The sequence below is a fragment of the Spodoptera frugiperda genome, chromosome 15 (assembly GCF_023101765.2).
Source record: "Spodoptera frugiperda isolate SF20-4 chromosome 15, AGI-APGP_CSIRO_Sfru_2.0, whole genome shotgun sequence".
Taxonomy (NCBI): Eukaryota; Metazoa; Arthropoda; class Insecta; order Lepidoptera; family Noctuidae; genus Spodoptera; species Spodoptera frugiperda.
This window is the reverse complement of record NC_064226.1, coordinates 8,083,887-8,104,576: the sequence shown is the minus strand read 5'-3', so window position 1 is coordinate 8,104,576 and position 20,690 is coordinate 8,083,887. Positions and strand designations below refer to the sequence as shown.

The 20,690-nt window shown below is 35.4% G+C and overlaps 3 protein-coding genes across 5 annotated transcripts; 2 read left to right on the top strand and 1 right to left on the bottom strand.

The window, feature by feature from the left end:
• Positions 1-427: 427 nt before the first annotated feature.
• Positions 428-5,363, top strand: LOC118275235 (translocating chain-associated membrane protein 1). Of its 2 annotated transcripts, none has more exons than XM_035593142.2 (9): positions 428-594; positions 702-856; positions 966-1,154; positions 1,276-1,429; positions 2,015-2,192; positions 3,271-3,386; positions 3,782-3,927; positions 4,122-4,236; positions 4,329-5,363. In XM_035593142.2, the coding sequence occupies exons 2-9, from the start codon at positions 722-724 to the stop codon at positions 4,421-4,423; spliced, it is 1,128 nt and encodes a 375-aa protein (XP_035449035.1). In that variant the 5' UTR covers positions 428-594; positions 702-721; the 3' UTR covers positions 4,424-5,363. The 2 variants fall into 2 exon arrangements, with proteins under 2 accessions (XP_035449035.1, XP_035449036.1); XM_035593143.2 differs by having other exon boundaries at positions 439-594; positions 706-856.
• A 2,783-nt stretch (positions 5,364-8,146) lies between these two features.
• Positions 8,147-18,227, top strand: LOC118277410 (uncharacterized). Of its 2 annotated transcripts, none has more exons than XM_035596198.2 (4): positions 8,147-8,315; positions 9,895-10,044; positions 13,959-14,064; positions 16,709-18,227. In XM_035596198.2, the coding sequence occupies exons 1-4, from the start codon at positions 8,261-8,263 to the stop codon at positions 16,827-16,829; spliced, it is 432 nt and encodes a 143-aa protein (XP_035452091.1). In that variant the 5' UTR covers positions 8,147-8,260; the 3' UTR covers positions 16,830-18,227. The 2 variants fall into 2 exon arrangements, with proteins under 2 accessions (XP_035452091.1, XP_035452083.1); XM_035596190.2 differs by having other exon boundaries at positions 8,150-8,315; positions 9,892-10,044.
• Positions 18,225-19,695, bottom strand: LOC118278739 (uncharacterized). Its single transcript, XM_035598076.2, has 2 exons — positions 19,532-19,695; positions 18,225-19,451 (listed from the first exon to the last, which is right to left on the bottom strand). The coding sequence occupies exons 1-2, from the start codon at positions 19,623-19,625 to the stop codon at positions 18,856-18,858; spliced, it is 690 nt and encodes a 229-aa protein (XP_035453969.2). The 5' UTR covers positions 19,626-19,695; the 3' UTR covers positions 18,225-18,855.
• Positions 19,696-20,690: the final 995 nt, after the last annotated feature.

Here is a 20,690-nt window from a genome sequence, read left to right as displayed (position 1 = left end):
CCTGTGATCACTTGCATGGTTGTCGCATTTGTGACCACTGCACTGAAGATAAGTATTATCCAACTTCAAAAGTTCTAAAACTACATTCAAATTGATCAAATATTCTAACTGATTCATCTCAGAAGCAATTCAGTCGATTTCTATTATTGAGACTACTATTGATAGTGATTCTGGTAGTAGTATCACATTCGATTGTGAATGGAACCCTTTATTGTTTATGCTTAGAAAAAATTCAGTATTGCTATAAATATTAAAAAATAAAAATTAAATCTATGCTTTGTTACTTCCGTTACAAAAACATCTACTCTTATTACGAATCATGTAAATAAGAATAGAAATTAAACAGATCGCAAGTACATTTCATTTTAATATCAAATTACTGATTACTGCATTGCATTGATCTACAAAAACTATCAAAAATGAATACGAAGACTAGTGATTGATGCTCTCAAGTGCCAACACAACAACCGTCGTATTTCCGTAATCAACAAACGACGTTGACGTTTCACCGCGTAGCAAGTGAAAGTGTCACGTCGATTGGATTCCTGTCAGAAATATTATTATTCGGGTATAATTCACTCCGTCTGTGCTGAGGTACGATATTTTTAACGTTTTTTATTAGGAATCTATTAAGTAACTCGGATTTAATTTATAAATTGCGCTTTACTTGCATTTTTGTTTTAACATCGGTTTAATTTCAGACAGGTTACCGCCGGGAAAAATGGGTGTTAAACCTGCAATTGGAAGAAAATCTAACAAGAACCCACCTATTTTTAGTCATGAATTTGTGATTCAGAATCATGCTGATATAGTTTCGTGTGTGGTGATGGTGTTTTTGGTTGGGTTGATGGTACAGGTGAGTGACAAGCATGCCACGTAAGCTATGCGCTTCGGAAAATCAGGTTTCCACATAATTTTCTTCATATAAAACTATTTCTGACACAGCTGTTGTGTTAATTTTGCAGTCTACAAGTCCGATAGCGAGCTTATTCATCAGTCTACACCACAATGTCAGTGGAGTTGAGCCCACCAGAGAAGCACCGAAAGGAGAACCATTCTTCTACGAAGCAGGATGGAAAGACGCCTGTGCAGTATTCTTTTACTCATTGGTGTGCATTGTAATGCATGCCATCCTCCAGGAGTATTTCTTGGATGTAAGTATGACACAGTTGAAACATATGTTTGATTCAGTAAATATCATAACTGTAGATATTTGTTGAGGTGACCAACTGGACTTGTATGTATAGTATGTGACATTACAATTTTTGTTTGCAGAAAATATCAAAGAAGTTTCATCTGTCCAAATCAAGACTGAGTGCCCTGAATGAATCGGGTCAGCTGGTTGTGTTCCACCTTGTGACCCTTATTTGGGGTGGAGATGCTATCATCCGTGAAGGATTTATCTTCAACATTTCACAGTTGTGGGACGGTAAGCATTTATTTTTAATTTTTAAATACTAATCATGATAATTGCTTCTAGAACAAACAAGTTTTCATTTAAAATACTTCATTATTTAGAGTACTTTGAATATAAGACTAGAAATAACCAAGCCTTTTTAATAATTCATCTTTCATTATGTTAAGTGCAAAACTATAAGTTCTATAAAAATATATTACTTTGAATAAATTAAGGTATTGGATTTTATCTATGAATAATATGAGATGATTTAAATAATCTGTCTATGAAGATTTAAATATTGCCTAAGTGAGTAAGAAGTGATTTGGGTAAAAAGAAGGTTAAGTTTGCACTTGAAAATGGAATGTTTTGATTAGCATACTTTCTCCAATGTTAACAGTTAAGCACCAAAGTATTTAGGACAAATAATACAGTAATCTATACTAACCAATAACTGTACTTTAAATGAATATTCTCATATTTTATTTACAAACAATATGTAGGTAGCTAAGAGCCTTTCTTAATAAAATCGATGGATGTTTTCTAGCTGATAATTGTGATGTTTTTATTTATGTATGATTTTGGTTTTTCTAATTGGAATCTCATTGTATCTGACAGGTTACCCCAGCCACCCAATGAGCTTTTTGCTGAAGCTCTGGTGGATTGTCCAAGCCGCTTACTGGATCCACACTGTCCCTGAACTGTACTTCCAGCGCATCAAGAAAGACGAATGGATGGGTCGCATCAGGCACGCTGCTGCTGCTTTCGCATTTGTTGCATTGGCTTATGGCTTCAAGTAAGTGTTACTTATTAGTTGTTTTTCTAAATGTGTTAATGTGTGATTAATTAGTCCTGTATATTTTTTATAGTATGGCAATATCTGATTTATTAATTGATGATTACTTGATTCTGATAAGTACTTTTTTTTGGGAATTTTCACATTGATAGCATATTAAATAACACTAGCAGACTGGCTTAAATAAGAATTCTTGAATACAAACTACTTTAAGATTAAGTAAAATGAATGAACAGTAGACCACATGTGAAGTGAAATATATTTTTTCTTATAAGATAAGGGGTATCATCAATTCAAGAATTATTATCTTGACAACAGCTACTTGATACAGAAATAATTGATAGACTGGATGTTGTTTATCGTAATATTATCATGCTTTAGCAAAGTAATCCGTGTTATCTAGACTTGGTACATCAACTCCTGTCACAGTCATGAATGCTTTCGTAATTGGAGATTATTTGTAAATTAATTTATTTATCTTACTAAAAGTTTGTGAGGATGTAAAGATACATGTTTGTTTATTTGTTACTTTTTCATGCAACAAAATACTGAATGTATCTGAATGAAATTTCACATAGATTATTATGATCAAGAATAATGTACTAACAATTATATAGGCTTTGTTTTATCCCAGTATTATAAGCAGCAGCTAGTATTAGCTGACAGAAGTTAGTATTATATAATGCATCCAGTAGTTATTGACCATTTCATTACATAGCATATTTTATTTTCGTTAGCAGTCAGCAGCAAAGTCATATGTGTTATGACTTTTATTATGATTCTGATAAGCAAATTATACCTACAGGCAAGCCACATTTCAAATTATGTAATTTTTATTGTGATGTGTGAATAATTGAAATGTTCATTTATTTTTAGTGATTATGGGAATATTTGCAGAAATATACCTAATATTATTATACAGAAATACAATTATAACTGATGTTGATAAGAGTATGGGAATAATACATAATTAATAGTTTTATTTAAACACACATTAATAATTTATTTGTACAAACGTTTTTTTTTCACTGCAGTGCTAAAACAATGTTTTTATTGTATGTTTGTTTTATTTAACCAGGTTCCAGCGTGTCGGTGTCTGCTTGGTAGTCCTGCACTCTCTCGCCGAATTCGTTGCTCACAGCTACAGGTTGAACACCATCCTCAGGGGAGAACGTGAAGACTGGTTAGACAAATGTAAGTTGCAAATAGAATCATCAGTTCAATAATTAAGTCAAATGTCGATCTACATACTTAACCATATTATATATCTATCGTTCTCATTTATCAAGTTTCTAATGATCGGAAGACTCGCAAGTGCGATTCTGCGACAAGGGGTTATTATGAGGCAAAGGTTTTATTAAATATCAGAGTTATCTTAAGAGTAGAATTATATAAGTAACTTAGGAATTGAATATTGTAATCAATATACTTAACTTTTAGGAATTGAATGCTGTAAGAAAGTTCGTAAAGGCTCTGATACCCTTTTACAGACCGAAAAATTACTGATTCTCATTTAATTACCACAGAACTTAAAGTGAAGTGCATCTTTAAGATTTTAGTTCAATACTAATCATGTATTTTTATTACAGTCTTGAGCTTGATCAACGGCTCCGTGTTCGTGACTGTCCGCCTGTGCTCACTGGTACTGGGCGTGCTGACATTCTACTTCGGTCTCGCCGGCGCCGCGCCGCTCGTCATCCGCGTCGCTGCTCTCTCTGTCCTAGTCTCTTTCCAGGTAACTATAATGTCTATAGCACAATTGTATAATTATATATAATTGTTGTGTATTACTCAACCTTCATAAAATGTAGTTTACACTTATTGTTATTGTTATTATTTGTGTTTTCATACTCGGTACATAAAGTAAGTAGATTTATTGATACTAACATGTGAATAATGGGTGAGTAATTAAACAATGTGTTTGTGCAGGTTTACCTGATGTTCAACTTCATCTCTGAAGCCATCAAGCAGAGGCAAGAGAGCCGCCAGCAGGCGCAAGCCAAGCCCAAGAAAGAGAAAAAAGAAAAGCCTAAGAAGGAAAAAGGTACACCATCTTTTTTACTTTAGTCATTTCACATTTCATTATGTTTTATTTTTGAGGATGGTAATGCTCATTGTTTTTATTTTCGTCAACAGTAAAGAAAGCCCCTGTCGAGGAATCCGACCTGCCCGAAGTTGACCAGAACACGAACAAGACGCTGCGGCAGCGACAGACCGCTAAGGCGAAGTGAAGCACGCTCACTTATTAAATACTTTGACATTAACTGTATCGTTAGGTTGTCGTCATCCCGTCGTAACTGAGTCTTTCCACTACTACACTTTAGTTACTTCTCGCTGACTCTTCTGTCTCCCTCTAGGTATCAATGTTATAGCACAAAACTGTTCTTTTGTATTGTGAGACCCGTATCGGACTCTGATACTCGTAATCGATGTCGATGTTTATTGATGTTAATGTATAGGTATCAAGCACGTATGTGACAAGACTTACTTTATCGTAGTTATATTGTATCTTCTTTTACGAAACATTAATTTAGACTGTGGAACATAATTATCGTCATTAAAAGTATAGTGGATACAGGGTTGTAAAAATATCTCCTAAAGTGTAAAAAATGAAGTCTAGGTTAAACTGTTGTTTATATGAATATATTGATAAGAATATTGAAGTACTGTGTGTTCATACACATTAAATGATGAAAATTCCATTTTTATTTTGCATTTCAATATTTAAAAGAAATTATTTTATGTTGTATTATGATGGATTCCAATACGAGTTTACTTTTTAAATTATATTTTTATATTTACAGTATACTTTTAATATAATTTAGCAGTTTCTATGTTTTTAATGGATGATTCTCTTCTCTGTCTCGCTGTAAGTATGTAATCAGGTGCTGCTGCTGTCCAGCATGTATTGTCTCTTATTCTTTCTACACAATTATGTATTCATTGCATTTGGAATGAAGGTTTTGTCTTGTTTGTGTTACACTTTGAGATTGAATCCGTGATTATTGTTATACTTTAATGTGAACTAAAGAAATAATGAAATTATTCTTCCTAATGTGAAATTGTGCTCATAAATTATTATATAATTTTCATGAGAATTGTCAATTTTAAAAGCTTGATGTTATTTTTATTTCAAATAAATTTTTGTAAGAAATTATGTTTGATATTTAATTGTGTATTTTTATTTACAAACCCAAACGCATAGCAATAACGAAAACCCTTTTACCTGTGTTCAAGAGTAGTGTTAATCTAAAATTATACACATTACCTACATAGTTGTATAGGCATATAGCCTAAATCATGGACTAAAACAATAAAATTTGCTTATCTATAATAATTCTCATCATAACAAACTTGCGAACTGTCACGTCAAAGGACCGATTTTGACCGCGTTCTAGTGGTAGGTAAAGGTACGAGGTACCAAATGGTACCCATCACCTTACGTCTTACACTCCCTTGAAGTTGACTGCTCAGCTGACGGCAGAGTTTTGTCCTTTACCTTCGTTTTCCGATCTTTAAATAGGAACCACGATTGTCATAATAGGTATGTAATAACAATAAGAGCTGAGTAACAATCATAAAAAAACTTGTAAATTGATAACTTTATTGATACTAATTAAAATTGTAGGAAAATACGAGTACTTACCTATTGTGTACGTTTATGGATCGTCAAGTCCTCTATACTATGATCTAATAGTGTGATTAGTTAGGTATGGTTAGGTTTTAGGAATTTACCAAGGTACCGACTGATCGAAAGATAGTCACGGTCATATTTACTTACGTTATTTTGCCACTATCATCATAATATGTGAGTCTGAGTGAGACTCATAAAAGTAGCTGGTGTAAAGTGGCCACACTTTCCCCTTTAGTACCAGGTTACATTGATGTGCAATTTTACCTACCGCTTCGGGGATCAAATGATTTGATACTACTTGAATGGCGCAATATAAAAACAAAAACAAAATGGAGATGGTGACGGGTTTTTTTATGTGCCCAGATAAAGACAGGCCTCTAGATTAGAACTTTTATTTTTTTAAACATTTAGAAACTATTATGTTCTAAATCCAATACGCTTTTTACTTTCATTTTAGAACTCATGTTTTTGTCGATACGAATTACTATTTTTTTGGTTCCAGTAGGTTCCACCAGGTTACATTGATGTGCATTTCTACCTACCGCTTCGGGGATCAAGTGATTTGCATCTACTCGAATGGCGCCGCCAATTTTTTATATATTCTTCGACTATAAAGACAATGGGTACTAAGGTGTTAGCAAATAACTAGCCGTAACATTGATTTTAAAGGCTAGCATGTACCAAAGTACATAAGTGCCTACTTAGGTGGTGACTAAACATCTTTTTTCAAACACTTTTTCTTCTTCCTTCGCCTCTGACTGTACTCACCGCAGCTAATTGATTCCTACCTGTAAACAATTGCTCGGTAGATAATAATGACGTAAGATAAGAACATAGTAATATGAAGACGTGAACATTTCACATTTTATTACGTACTTGTCTCGTAAAAATCATTCATAAAAATGACATCACATAAAGCATGTGAGATTTGTTGGCAGTGTTATAAATAATATGATTGGCCTCGGGAAATCCTTGCTTGTACATCACGCCTTCTTTTCTCTGAAGGGGCAGGCAGAGGTATCAATATCCAGATTTTCTCAGTTATGCCCATGGAATAGAATCCGTGGTTATGTCCCATTTAAGTAGGTAGGTACTCACTCACAGAGTTGTAATTAAATACCTACTTACTAGGAGTAGAGCTTATTACCCCCACCAGACACAATCTTCTACTTATTTTTCATTAAATTAAATAATTAAAACTGTACATTGTGATGCTATTCATTATTGCAGATATATCTGTAAATTGTCGTGAAAATTTTACCATCGTTTGGTGTAAAAGTGTTGCGCATACACCATGGACTTCATGACCTTAACTGATTCTTTACCATCTTTACGGGTTGTATATGCATAATTACAATTTGGGATTGGATTGACCATAGAACACAAGCTCGAAACGGTTTTTACTGGGCCGCAATCTCCGGTATATGTACCTAATGTACCTCGAGCAATAAATCTCGTTACATATCACTGTTAACTACTCGCCCTAATTGTGTGAATAGCCATGGCACTGTATGAATTGCATTCCATTTGATGAGTGACAATTTAGTCTATGAGGACGAAAAAGACGAAAAAATTGTGTGTGATCTAGATTCTTTACCTAGGTGACCTGCACTTGAAAATTGGAACGGCTATTTAAAAATAAACAATTCAAAAATAATACTGAATATCGAATGTTGGTAGTAGAGTGGGATCTTTTTTTTAGCTTTAACTAAAATATGAAATTAGTAGGTAAGTATGAAAAGGCTTAGAGTTTTAACTCTTTCTCTTTAAATTAAGTGGTGCGACAGTTACGTTAAAATAGTGCGATAACTTCCCACGAAAATGTTATATCTCTACAGCCTGTGTACGTGCCAATTAGTTTATATTAATTTAATTAACTTTCAAACATACATGACAATCAACTGGTTTAAAATTGAGAAGTATCTCTTTCTATAACATTATGCAAATTATCTAGGTTACGAGGTTTAGATAGTGTACGGGGAACAAACCGAGGATTCAGATCTGACCAGGCAGCCTGCGAGGATTGTAAGACTGTTTCGCATTGTTATTTTGAAATAGAATTGGAAATAAAAAAAAAATCGAGATGGACTTGTGACGAGTTTTTATGTATGAGCCCAGATAAGGACAGGCCTCTAGACTAGAACTTTTATTTTTTTTAAACGTTTAGAAACTATTATGTTCTAAATCCAATACGCTTTTTACTTTCATTTTAGAACTCATGTTTTTGTCGACACGAATTACTATTTTTTGGTTCCCATTCAATTTGATGAAACGTTTTTGCCGGCGATGACCGTTATTGCGGGCCGTGCATCAAGATGCGCGTGAGTTTCCGCTGAGACGTTGCCAGTGTCGCGATATATAAGCCTTATAAGTGTGTGAGCGAGTACGGTGAAGCCAGTTGTTGCTCGACGTCTGTACAGTGTGCACGTACAAAATGCATAAGCTTACTTTGTTCATCTTGGCGGCAGTGTTTGCCGTGGCCCTCGCAGGTTAGTGCCCCCCAGTTTTTACCGCCCCAGCGTCCGAGCTGACTGGCAATTTACTTTTCTAAGTGTCATTTTGTGTAATTTCCGATCAGTTTCGGAGGGAGATCAGTGATCTGGCCTGTAATTGGATTTACCTTGGTGATTCATGGGTTGTCTTTATGAATCAGCAGGGTCGATCATCTCTGAAATGATCGCTGATTGGCAGCTGAAGTAAAAGATTACCTACTCTTTGTATATCATCAAAATTTGATACAACAATTGTTAGGTAAACCTATCATGATATCGTTAGTAGCTACTAGGTACAGTAATCGCTTTTTCAGCAATCAGTATTGCATTTACATAGTGCATTCCTATGCACTTGCATCCTGGAAGATAGATACAAGTTAGATATGAGTAAAACCTATTTATTTAAATATCAGTGATGGTTTAACATAGGCCCTCATTCATCGAATCTTGATTCCTAATCAAGACCATAGATCATTCATTATTAAATACGAGAAGGAACTTATGTATGATGCCATTGAATACTTGATAGTTTATTGCAAGTCTTAAAACCAGTAGTTCGGTATGTATTAACATCTACATACTTTGCTTTCCATATATTATTATGTATGTACGTTTTTCTCTATAATAAATGTAATCTTGCGAGCTCTACTCGTGCATTGCAAAAAGTTTTATTAACTTTCATACATATAAATGTAATTTGATATAATGAGTTTTAATGTTCATTCGTTTCCACTTTTTCTGTGGCTATCATATTCGTATTATCGTATAAGTAAACTGCTTTTTATATTGCTACTTATTACTTAAAAGAAAAAAAATGTGTTCAGCATTTCTTCAATCGTCGTAAATTGATACTAGATAGCGTTTCGCGATATGCACGCATATCGAATTACATTAGGTAAGCATACGTATCTACTTACTATATTACTTGTCTACTATAAATACTTCGCAGTTTAATTGATTTTTTGTTAATTTGCGTCTTACATATTTCGTGGTATAAGATTAGAATATCATATTGTTTTTTCATATTCCACGTTTATGAGTAGTGATATACCTATGATCAAATCCTGTTGGTCACGATTTGTTGAGGTCATGTATAAAAAGCAAACGCCTCGAACATTTAACTACGGTGATTAGTGATGATCTCAGTTTTGAGGTGAATGGCTTCCTGGTTATCCGATACATCATTTATTTTTCCTTTAGCTAATTGTTAATTAAGGTATCCAAGGTTTAAGATTTTGCTAAGGTTAGCCTGCAAAACTGTTTGATGAGAAAATTGTTAGGGAGTTTCGACTCCAATGGTGCTGGGCTTCCAATATTCATATCAGTAAATAAAATAACTTTTATACTCATCAAATATTGAGTACTCATTTCTTGTTTACAATAAAATTATTAAAGTAGTAAGATCGAAGTACGATTAAAATATTACCATTATCATTTCATAAACCAGACCTCTTCTGATTCTGACAAGACAACATCAAGTATTGTTACATTGTATCTTCCAACTAACTTGTATATGTAAAGAATTTGCTAGTGTGAGCACGAGTGACATATATGTGCATTGTGCACATTCCAGAAGGACAGTACTATGTTCCTCGCGCGTACTACACCATAGACGCTGAGGGTCACGAGTCTGCGCATGTGCCGCTGCGTCGCCTGCGCCGGTCGCTGCAGCCCTACCCTTACACTTCTAGTGCCCATGCTACCGCCAACGCCAACGCTGAATCCGGTGAGTATCTTTATTGTAACTTCTTAACCCTGATAATATTTAAATGTTATGTTAGTGATAGCATTCGTATGTTAGTGAAAATAAATTGCTCGTTAATGTCTCTAAAACGGCTGGACCGATTAAGCTCATTTTGGTTCTAGAATTATTTGGAGATCCATGGAAAGTTTAAAAGATGAGAATTTTTTTGAGGCGGTATAAAATTTGCCGGGTCAGTTAGTGTTCAGATATAAGTGGGTGCAATGAATAATTTAATTCGAATACTAACAGTAATGTTTGACTTAGGTTTATTTACACCACATTCCAGTCTCTAGGAGCACTTACTAGGCTGTAAAACTTTCAACAACCGTAAAACTGCAAGAGTAATTTGCAGCTAGAAAAGCGCTCGACTTGAACATACAACACAATAACCCATAACAGAATAACCTAGTATTGAAACGTGTGCAGCATGTAGAGCTACCATCACACACGTTTACAAATTAGATCGCCATCATGTTTTCAAATTACATGCAGTGCCGGCGTGACACCCCGGGCGAAAATATTGTGGCGCCCACTTGAGGGAAGCAATATCAAGTGTTAGTAGTAGTACTAGTAGTTTTGATTTTTTTGGCGCCCCAGAATTTGTCGCCCTGGGCCATCGGCCCATCACGCCCCCTCTAACGCAGGCACTGATTACATGTAGATACAAATTACGGTATCAACCGGAATACTTTCATTAATGAACAAAATCTTCTACATAAGAGAACTATACAAAGGCGTTATTCGAAATCTGTCAAGCTTTTTTTGAGAGGAAAATATCATCCAATGCCTACTTTCGCCTTAGGCGAGATGAGAGAGTGTCAGACTCTTACTGACTAAAAACCACCCTGTTCCTACACCTGATTTACGAACCACAGCCCCTGTTAGTAACAGGCTGTTACCCGCTAGGCAGTACGCAGTTTCGCTGCTAGGCTAGGCTGTATCCAAAAACGTCTCAGCAGGACATACCAGGGTCCATAATAAATGTAGAGAGAGCAATTTAATACAATTTTACAAACACATTACGTATTTTCTCACGATGCTGTGTAAAATTTGCGAACACGTTTTTAAATTAGATCACGGTCATAAAATTAATTGAATACATGGCCTGCATTATAATGAAGGGAGGTGATCGTGTGATGCATATTGCATACTCGTATGTACGATTACAGAGAAAAGGTGCTGTCGCCTGTGTCGGTTCTTTGCTGATTGCTACTAAGGCACAATAGTTTTTTATAATATTAAAATTGCATTAGCATTTGACATTTAATTTGCAAACTACACATTAAAAAAGAAATTACGATACTATGTAGTTAAAGAGCAATCAAACACATCAATTCAGTAGCCCACACTCAATTCTAAAGAGGTTATCTGAAGCGTTCAAGTACAAAACTAGTTTTCAATAATACTGAATGTGCTTTTCAAACTTCATAGCTTGTTATTCTAGCAAACCAATGCTGAGACGTACGGTCTCTTGAGATTTCTGCAGGCAAGTGCATGTAAAATACGAAACGTAAATAATTCTAATAATGTCGCTTTGTCACGGTACAACATTACACCGAGGCTAAACACACGAATAAATCTTTACATAAAATAATAACGTAACTGATGACTGTTGGTACATCAATTTTATATAGAAAAAAATACGTTATGGGTGGCTTTCAACAGCGTTTAGAAGTACAACTTAAAATGATGGTTGTTATGAATGGAGGTGCAATTTTGTGTATGGGTAAAATTGGTTGAAAACAATTAATAAATGAGTAACGTAAATGCGTAATATTAAGTTAATTGCGTACCAAGTCGCGGGCTTGAAAAGCAGGAGTAGGAACAGGGTGGTTTTTAGTCAATAAGAGTCTGACACTCCCTCTCGCCTCGCCTAAGGCGGGATAAGCAATTTAATGATTTTCCTCCCTCAAAAAATGCCTTAATAATACATAATAAAGTACATATTTAATGGAAGTCACATGACAATGTCTAGTTTACGGTCGGAAACCACAATAATAGCTATTCACAAATGTTAGTGATGTACGAGTATTCCTATTACATCACTCATGATTAATTACGTACTTGTACTTGAACAATCGGATATTATTAAGAAAAGTTACTATGTTTGCCTCCAGTGAAGGTTTTACATGAATACCTAGTTAAAGTGAAGGTCGAAACATTAAATGTACATAAAGATCTTCAAAGAAATAATCGTAAACAAAATAAACGTATGATTGGGTTGATTTTACACTTAAACGCATTCAATTCTGATCCTTGAATTTTTGCATAGAATTTATTTCTTAGTCACGTATTTCTAGTAATTATGATTTGTTGTTAAATCATAAAATTAACCACGTAATCGAAGATGGCAAGCGTATCCGTAATTGTGACGTCACGGATTTAAACTGCACGTTTTATTGAATGCATATTAAAATAGTATTGCTTATCAAAGTCAAACTTTTAATTAAATTCTGACAAACACATTCGTAGTAAATGTTTGGTCTGTTTAATTAAATGTTTGTATGTTTATAAACGCACCTATGACTCAGAAGAAATGTCTGAGAGGCCATTTTTTTTGTTCTATTGCAAGCTACAAGCTTGTTTTATTCAGTTTAAAATTCTCCAATACAAGTTGGGTGAAACAATATTATTTGACTAACGTTAAACTTTGTAAAAACCATTACCTACAACAACTACATCGATTATAATACCCGATAAGGCATAAATTAGGTTCACACGTAACCAAATATCGACGCGGGTCAATTGTCGGTTCCTAGCCTATTGTTATGCACTAAGTGCACTATTAGACTTGGTATGCACGGCAGTACATAGCGTACTGTAGTTACACGGTACATAATTGTCGTTGAATGTAGAACGGGTACGTGTAAAGCTTAGGGCATTCACATCGTACGACTTTTCATACAAATTAAACGAATTTTGAGTCAGGTATAATTGAGTTTATTGATGGTTTTACTGCTGAAGATTGAGTTAAGTTTAATTATTTGATTAAAATATTTTTTCAGGCATTTATCTTAGACGTAACATTATTGTTCTAAAAGTCTCTAATGTGCTGTATTTCATACATGAATGAGCATGCAGTTTTTTATGCAAAGGTTTATGTAAAGAATTTATGTAAAAATAATTATTAACATCACTAGACTTGTTTCAAAGTTCATTTCTATTTTTAAATTTGTATGAAAATGCAAAGTAAATCTGATACTATCGAGGCTGCGCAGACGTCGGCGGCGCCGTTCGTCTAACGGTGTCGGAATTCTCGCGGCGACAGCTTGGCATCGGTCAAGTGGTGCACGCACAAAAACTGATCGACAAACATCATTCACCCAAGCATAAGTGGCCCAAGTATAAGTGGACTAGTTGCTAGTTACCGTTCGCCCATAAAAATGAAACTTTTAATACTTATTGTAGCCCACATAATTTTTTGATTGATCTCTACTTATTTGTAGGATGCTTTAAACTGGTTTTATTTGTCCGTTCGTGCTTGTTCCCCTTTCCATAACACGATTCTGTGGTTATGTTCTATAGTAGATGACTGACGTATTTGGAAGTTGATAGTGTGTTTTATTAAACTTAATTTTAGACTTTCTTGTTGGTAAAGCGGTCGCAAATGAGATTGCCACGAGGACCAGTTCGGTTTAAAGTATCTACTATTGCGCACTCAGTAATACTATGAAGCTTGTATGATCCGCTCATTCCTTATTACAAGGGACTAAACATAGTTCATGTAAAGTAGCCGTAGTATTGTATATGTGCACCTCCACCGGCTCCGCCTATCCCGTCAGGGATTAAAGCGTAACGTTATTATGTCATACTTAATTTTCGTTCAGCAGACTGGTTGGTTTACACATAAATGAAATTGTTACCAGTTATTAATATAATCTTCTTATATTTTTCAGAGGGAGGTAGCGCGACTGCTGAAGCGAATGCGAATGCCCGCAGCGGCAACGGCAACTGGGGTGTTCCTTCACAACACTATGGCGCTTCTAACCCAGGCCTGCTAAGGTAACTATTCACAGCTTAAGATATTTATTTCTTACAAACAAATATTACATCACTGATTTTCATTTGACTCAGCAATACAGGTCCATAGTACAGTTTGCGAACGATAAATGCTGTAACGCTAACAAAACATATACTATAGCGTGAGCTTAAAGCCTTCCTTATGAACAGACTATACAACACAAAAATAATTGTGTTGGAGATAACCAATTAATAAGAACTAATATTGAGTCTTCACCTCACGTGAAAAGACTGACCATTACTTATTTTGCTTTGAATATTAGCATGAGTTTGGTAGGCGAGGATTTAGACCGGCTCCCGGAGTACCCACAGACGTCTTTTGTGCTGGCATTCAGTGTGACGATGCTACCAATCTTTTGGGAACTGTCTAATCAAATCAAATCACTTTAATGCATCCATTGTGTAAAGTGTGGTCTACAATTTTATTGTCTGTCCTATTTTATATTACCTCTCGACAACATCGAAGATTTTTGATGACTTTTAATACTCTATACTTAAAGTACATTTTCGAGCAAGCTTGTAACCTAGTGTTTGTATAATAATAATAACGAGTAACTCACTTGTTTGTTTTGTGTGTTCCTAGGCATTAGTTCGGCGGCAGTGAGTAACTAGACTAACTTCATGGTGTCGGCCCATCCATCCTGAACGCGTATTTTCCACCAGTTGCACGCCCGCCGCGCTCTGCGCCTGCGCACACGCTGTGCAACTGCCGGAAGATTCTTTCCTATTTATTGTAATTAATAATTATTAATACACAGCTTAATAAATGTTTAAAGCATTTTCATTTTTATTAATATCATTTATCTTTAACTGCCTTATTGATTGAGTGGTCATAAGCGTGACTACTGAGCATGGGATCTCAGGTTCGATTCCTGAATCACAAAAGTTAAAGAAAGAAGCAATAAGTTTACCTTCAATTACCACATAATAATCATGACTAGTAAAAAGTAGGTGTTACATTAATAAATGCCTCCGTTTATCCTGCTGAGGATTAAAAGGCTTATGTTTATACAGATTTAATATCAAATTTTGTACCTATTGTCAATATCCGTAGTTGGATATGGTCCAAATACTAATTATATCAAGGAAATTCATAAATAATTACGAGGGTTTACAAAATTACATTCAAAAGACATCAACGCGTTATGCACGTTGTAAGCTGCTACGAGATTGCTACGAAATCGTAGTATAATAAATTATTTTTCATTATTTAAGAATTAATGTGAAAATTATTAGACTTACTTTAGTAGTATTTTACCTACCATCTGCCTTATCAGCCAAGTGGTCACAAGTTCTGCCGATCAGCGGGTCTTTGGTTCGATTCCCGAGAAGCGCAAATCACAATTATTAAATTTATTTACGTAACATAAGTAAATGTAATTCTTCTACATATGAGGGTTTATCATAGTCTTCGTGAAAGCTGTATCTATAATTTATATATTTTTCAACTCAAAAACCTTGCATTATTATGGTAAACGCAACTCGACTAAACTGGATATCGTGAAGCTCATTTTCCCAATGAATGATGATTCCATTCTTGCAGCTGACTTTAAAAGGTAATGTGCATCTTTGTTTGCTTACATTATTGAAATCGCTCTCATTGTATGTTTATAGAAATTCAATGAAATATTCATAGCAATTTCAAGTATTCGTAAAGGGTTGAATACCAACGATTTCACAATGAGGTTTGTTTTGAAAGTTGAATGTAATATAAATGGGGATAATAAAACCACATTATATTCCTTTTAAAACAAGAAGAAGTTCAAGATCTGTCGGATTTAACCCAAAAGCTCTGTAGCGGTTGATTTCATGAATATAATTAGATTAAAATTTTAGACCTTTACAAAGGTATAGAACAAAAATACACAAATATACAAAACAAGTATGCAATGTATCGATAGTAGGGAAGTCATACATTACACGATCTATAGCTCGATAAAACATATGAAAAAAATGTGATAGGGGTGTACTTCTAACCCGTTAAGGCTGAGTACTACATCTAATTTTATCGACAAAAACAATAATATGGGGGTTGAACCCCTAATTGAAAATATTGAAAAATAGTGATTTTTTCGGTAAAAATAATTCACAAATGATTTTTTTTCTCACCAAAACATTATCAAACATATGAAAAATGTAATGAATTAGTTAGCCAAGGTTATTAGCTACCGTTTGTCGTTTTTTTGTTTCTACGACGCTTACAACCTTTGATAATGCATCGATAGTAGGAAAGCCATATTAAAATAGCCACGCATTTTTAGCATGCATCCGATATCACGTACTCTTGTCCAGAAAATTAGATGTAGAACTCAGCCTTATCGGGTTAGAAGTCTCGAACCCGTTTCACATTGTACAGATGCGTGCGTTTCCACCAGTTCTATGTGTAGTAACGAATATGATAGGTGTAAACCAAAAGCATCCACAACAATGTAGCATGGTAAATCTCTCTGATGAAAAAGCACCCTAACTCGTGGACGTGGTCAGCCGTTTTGCTCATAAAACAATCTCACATAACAGAATAAACTTAAGAACATATTTTTCTGAAATGTCCAAAAGGTAGTTATAGAAAAATAGTCCAAAAGATCGTAAAAATAGTTAATATAGTAAGGTAATGCTTTACTTTCAGCGCTGGTATGACGCGGCGTCAGAACGGGCCGGTGTTGGGGAAGTCAGTGGTCGCCAGCACATCTGTCGGCCTGGACAGCAATGGACAAGGCTACTACGACCAGACAGCTTCAGTTAACTAAATATAACTGCCCTTCGTTTATTTAAATATCGCGTAAGCTATATGTGCAACAGGTTTAATTAAAAGGTAAATGAAATGGGTATAAAATTGTTATAAATGCTATGATTTTGTAATTATATATTATGTATGTCGATCAATGGTTCCCAAATAGTGGTTAACAGGTCTATTGGCCTTTGGACTTGGGTATCATTAGGATATGGAGGTTCGTTAAATGTACGTTAAATGCATTTCACAATTTTTCGTGTGACTAAAAAAAAAAGAGAAAATTACTTAAGTAAACTTTGAAAAAAAATTTATCGCGTAGAAAATGCTTATCAGACTCAAGGATTAGACTGTTTGATTTATTTATTAAACAATTGAAGATATTATTCTTATTCAAAAAAAATAAAGATGGTGGGGTCACATCGTGCCCCAAGATCACATTACTCATGAGACCGCAAATATTTGTTGTCATTGCAAGATATTAAAATGACAATAAATCATAGATCGGCAAAGAAACTTAAATGTCGGCTTATGTTGTAAATCTAACTAATACAATTAAGTTCACGGTCTTTGTACGAGTAGTTATCCTATTTGTAATCCTTGTTCATTATTTCAAAATTACAAAAATATAGGAATATAATTTAATAGTATGGAGTATGGACCAAGGAATGAACAATTTTTTTGGGAGAGGACTAGATGTATGGTCATCACCGCTATTTACTATCCTTTTCTTTGGCTAGTGCTTGGGTGAGGCGGGAGAAGTGACTAAAAACACCCCGTACATTCTCCTGCTTTGAGCTGGAGCCCCGGTAACCAGCTATTTACTATGCTGGTAAGAAAATAAACATTGATTCAATACAGTAACCTGAAACAGTTGGTTGGCTACTGAATCCACCAATGGCTACAGAAGATGTGGCTTGATTTAAAACTGTATAATTTAGTATAGTAGTTACTGTCTCTGTACTAAGTCAATCTTTATTTTCTTACTTACGTTTACGCGACCTATCTTTTCGTGCTAGACTAGAACTTACAATATTTCGAAACTAGTTACATTAGAGGAAAAATAAACAGTCATGAAGGTTGTAAAACGTTGTTCCTTAGTTATCTTTAGATAATAGGGGCTCCATGTTAGTGAAGATTAGATATGAGTTACAAAACCTGTATTAAACTTATAGCTTACGCAATTGTTGTTAATACCAAATTGTATAATGGAACACTATCTATTTATCTACGTCTGTCATAACAAATGACAAATTGTTTACCAATATTGTACCTACTTTGTCATTTCGTTAGAATAACTATTGTTTAACTTTCTTGTTATATTCTTAAGTTATTTTTTTAATGTGCAATAAATAGGAATAATTTATATTAATTTATGTTTCAGGATGGTTTAAGTTGTAAATAAAATATTAAAATCTTTTAAATTATTTTATTGCATTTACAAAAATTCGTGTCATTCGATTTTCAGAGAGCACATTACAATTGACAGTGAAGTATTATAAAACCCGTAGTCGATTCGCTTAAACTAGATTGTTTACATAATTGTTACAGAGAAATTCAATCAGGCGCTTGATCGAGAGGACTTAATGACAATTGAATACTAATGGTGCTAGCAGTGTTGGATCGAAGGCGTCAATTTTATTAACACCGTGAATTAGTCTTTCTATTAGACAATCTCACTTGATATTTCTGATTTAGAAAAATCTCGTAACATAGGCTACTTATTTCTTTCTGTAACACATTTTAATATTCACTGTACTGTGTAAAATATCTTGCTTTTGTGTATCGTTGTTGAATTGAACCTGTAAAACTGAACTGGACCGAGTTTAATGATCTTTAACTAAGTTTCGTTTGTAAGATTTTACTTAACCAGCTGACGAGGTCGCACTTATAATTAAAATATTTGGCAAGTACGCGTTATTCTTCACACATGGCAAATATGTTATATTTACCATAAAAACACAGACAGTAAATTAAACAAAAAAGTGCAATGACTAAATTTACTTAGCGTCTACGGTCAGTCAGTTAGTTTAAGGCGCATCGGTTTATTTGTGGGGGAGTTCCAACCTGTACTGAGGCCTTTCGTACGAGTATCCCTGGTCCGGTGAGGGTTGGGGCGCAGGCACTGGTACTGGTGCCGGCGCTGGTGCGGGGGCTGGCGCAGGGAACTGCGGGGGCTGCACTGGTGGCACAAACGGAGGTGTCACTATCACTGCATCGTCAGTTATTCCCACGTCGCGAGCTGCCGGCACGAATCGCTGTCCGATTTGCTGAGGAAACTGTTGATGGAACTGCTGCGGGAACTGTTGAGGAACTTGCTGATAGTACTGCTGCTGGCCAGAGTAATATTGAGGCTGGAACCTCGATGGAGCTCCGTACTGTTGAGCCACGTCGTACTGACTGGGCACTCCGTACTGTGCAGGCAGCTCCATACGACCGAACATATTTCCCAGGAACGGGAACTTGTTAGTCAATGTAGCCCATAGTCCTGTTCCTCCCACTTGATTGCTGCCAGAGTTTCCCCAGAAAAGTCGCTGAGATGGTTCCTGAATTGAGTTTTGATTGATGCCCACCGAATATGGGTCGTTCGGAGCGGAGTAGTAAGACGCTTCTCTTTGCGGGTAGTCGGCTAAGCTGCTACCTATAAACAAAGAAGGCACTGTTAGATTTCTAAAAACTAAAAGAAAAGTATTGACAGTTCATTAATTTCACTGCACGTACCGACGAAGAAGCACATTACAAAACAGATGTACGCATACATTTTCGATCGAGTTGTTGAACTCCAACTGTGAGCTATTGTTGCTCGTCTTTCCATTTATACCTCCTCTATTTGCTCCTAAACGAGGACCTTGAAGTAAAATTCTCGTAACCCAGTATTGAAAGTGTGAGGTAATGACGGCTCACCCAGCGGTGGACGCGGCGTGGACAATAGGCGGGACATCTAGGTGACTCGTGCGCCGCCGCCCGCCAGCCACACGCACAGGTTGTAACTAAATCATTCTGCGTGTGTTCACGGAAAACAATAGATTTCGAAATTATGTAATAATGAACTTTATAGGAAGTTTTATTAATAGGTGAAACTTACGCATTATTTAAGATTCGTAGACGTTCATTTCGAGTTTATTCGTAGCTACCGCATGCAGTCTGCAGACAGAATTGGCGTTTTAGCAATTTGTGTAAATAATAAAAATATTGTATATTTCTTTTACATGCTGAAATAGTTTTCTTGGTCCAAAATTACTTATTCGTCAAATAAAAGATTTGGATATTTTGTATTTGCGTAAATTTATCTAAAATTATCTAGGCTACGCCACAAACAAAATCAACATGTAACAAACACTACAAACAAAAGTGAACATTAATGGAAAACAGAAATGCGTAACATTAGTTTATTTCGAACCAGTTCTTACAAGAAACGAAAATATCGTACAAAACCGAAATCCAAAATTCACACACACTGTATACGATAAAGATTCGTGAAAAATGCATTGAGTCGCGTGTGCGTGTGTTTACTCAACATAATCGGCATTATTCATAAGATAACAAGGTAGGTGTTTGTCTTCGCCGCTTGTCATAGTATTGTCGGCCACAGAAGCGTTTTGCGAAACGTTGCTCAACCACATCCAATACAGACTTCAAACGGAATAGATAAGGATGTTTACACGGTCGCACCTCACGACTGTCCCTGTCCATGTACCCAATGACTTGTTCATAATTTCCGGCGTTTTGCTATTTGCGTACTCCAATTATTTGAATTATCGTTATTGTCAACGTTTTCTAGCGAGGTCGTGTTGCGCTCTGAGCGCCTGCAGTTTGTCCGATTCATTGAATCGTCATGAGTACTGCGAACAGTAAACACTTGACAGGCGCTATGGTAATT

What these genes read in the sequence shown, in the direction of transcription:
- LOC118275235 (XM_035593142.2), top strand. Translation starts at nt 722, where the DNA reads ATGGGTGTTAAACCTGCAATTGGAAGAAAATCTAACAAGAACCCACCT. An exon ending in GCATTGGCTTATGGCTTCAA is followed by an intron (nt 2,193 to 3,270) that starts GTAAGTGTTACT and finishes TTATTTAACCAG; the next exon opens with GTTCCAGCGTGTCGGTGTCT. An exon ending in AAAGCCTAAGAAGGAAAAAG is followed by an intron (nt 4,237 to 4,328) that starts GTACACCATCTT and finishes TTTCGTCAACAG; the next exon opens with TAAAGAAAGCCCCTGTCGAG.
- LOC118277410 (XM_035596190.2), top strand. Translation starts at nt 8,261, where the DNA reads ATGCATAAGCTTACTTTGTTCATCTTGGCGGCAGTGTTTGCCGTGGCC. An exon ending in CAACGCCAACGCTGAATCCG is followed by an intron (nt 10,045 to 13,958) that starts GTGAGTATCTTT and finishes TATATTTTTCAG; the next exon opens with AGGGAGGTAGCGCGACTGCT. An exon ending in TCTAACCCAGGCCTGCTAAG is followed by an intron (nt 14,065 to 16,708) that starts GTAACTATTCAC and finishes CTTTACTTTCAG; the next exon opens with CGCTGGTATGACGCGGCGTC.
- LOC118278739 (XM_035598076.2), bottom strand. Translation starts at nt 19,625, where the DNA reads ATGGAAAGACGAGCAACAATAGCTCACAGTTGGAGTTCAACAACTCGA. An exon ending in TGTAATGTGCTTCTTCGTCG is followed by an intron (nt 19,452 to 19,531) that starts GTACGTGCAGTG and finishes CTTTGTTTATAG; the next exon opens with GTAGCAGCTTAGCCGACTAC.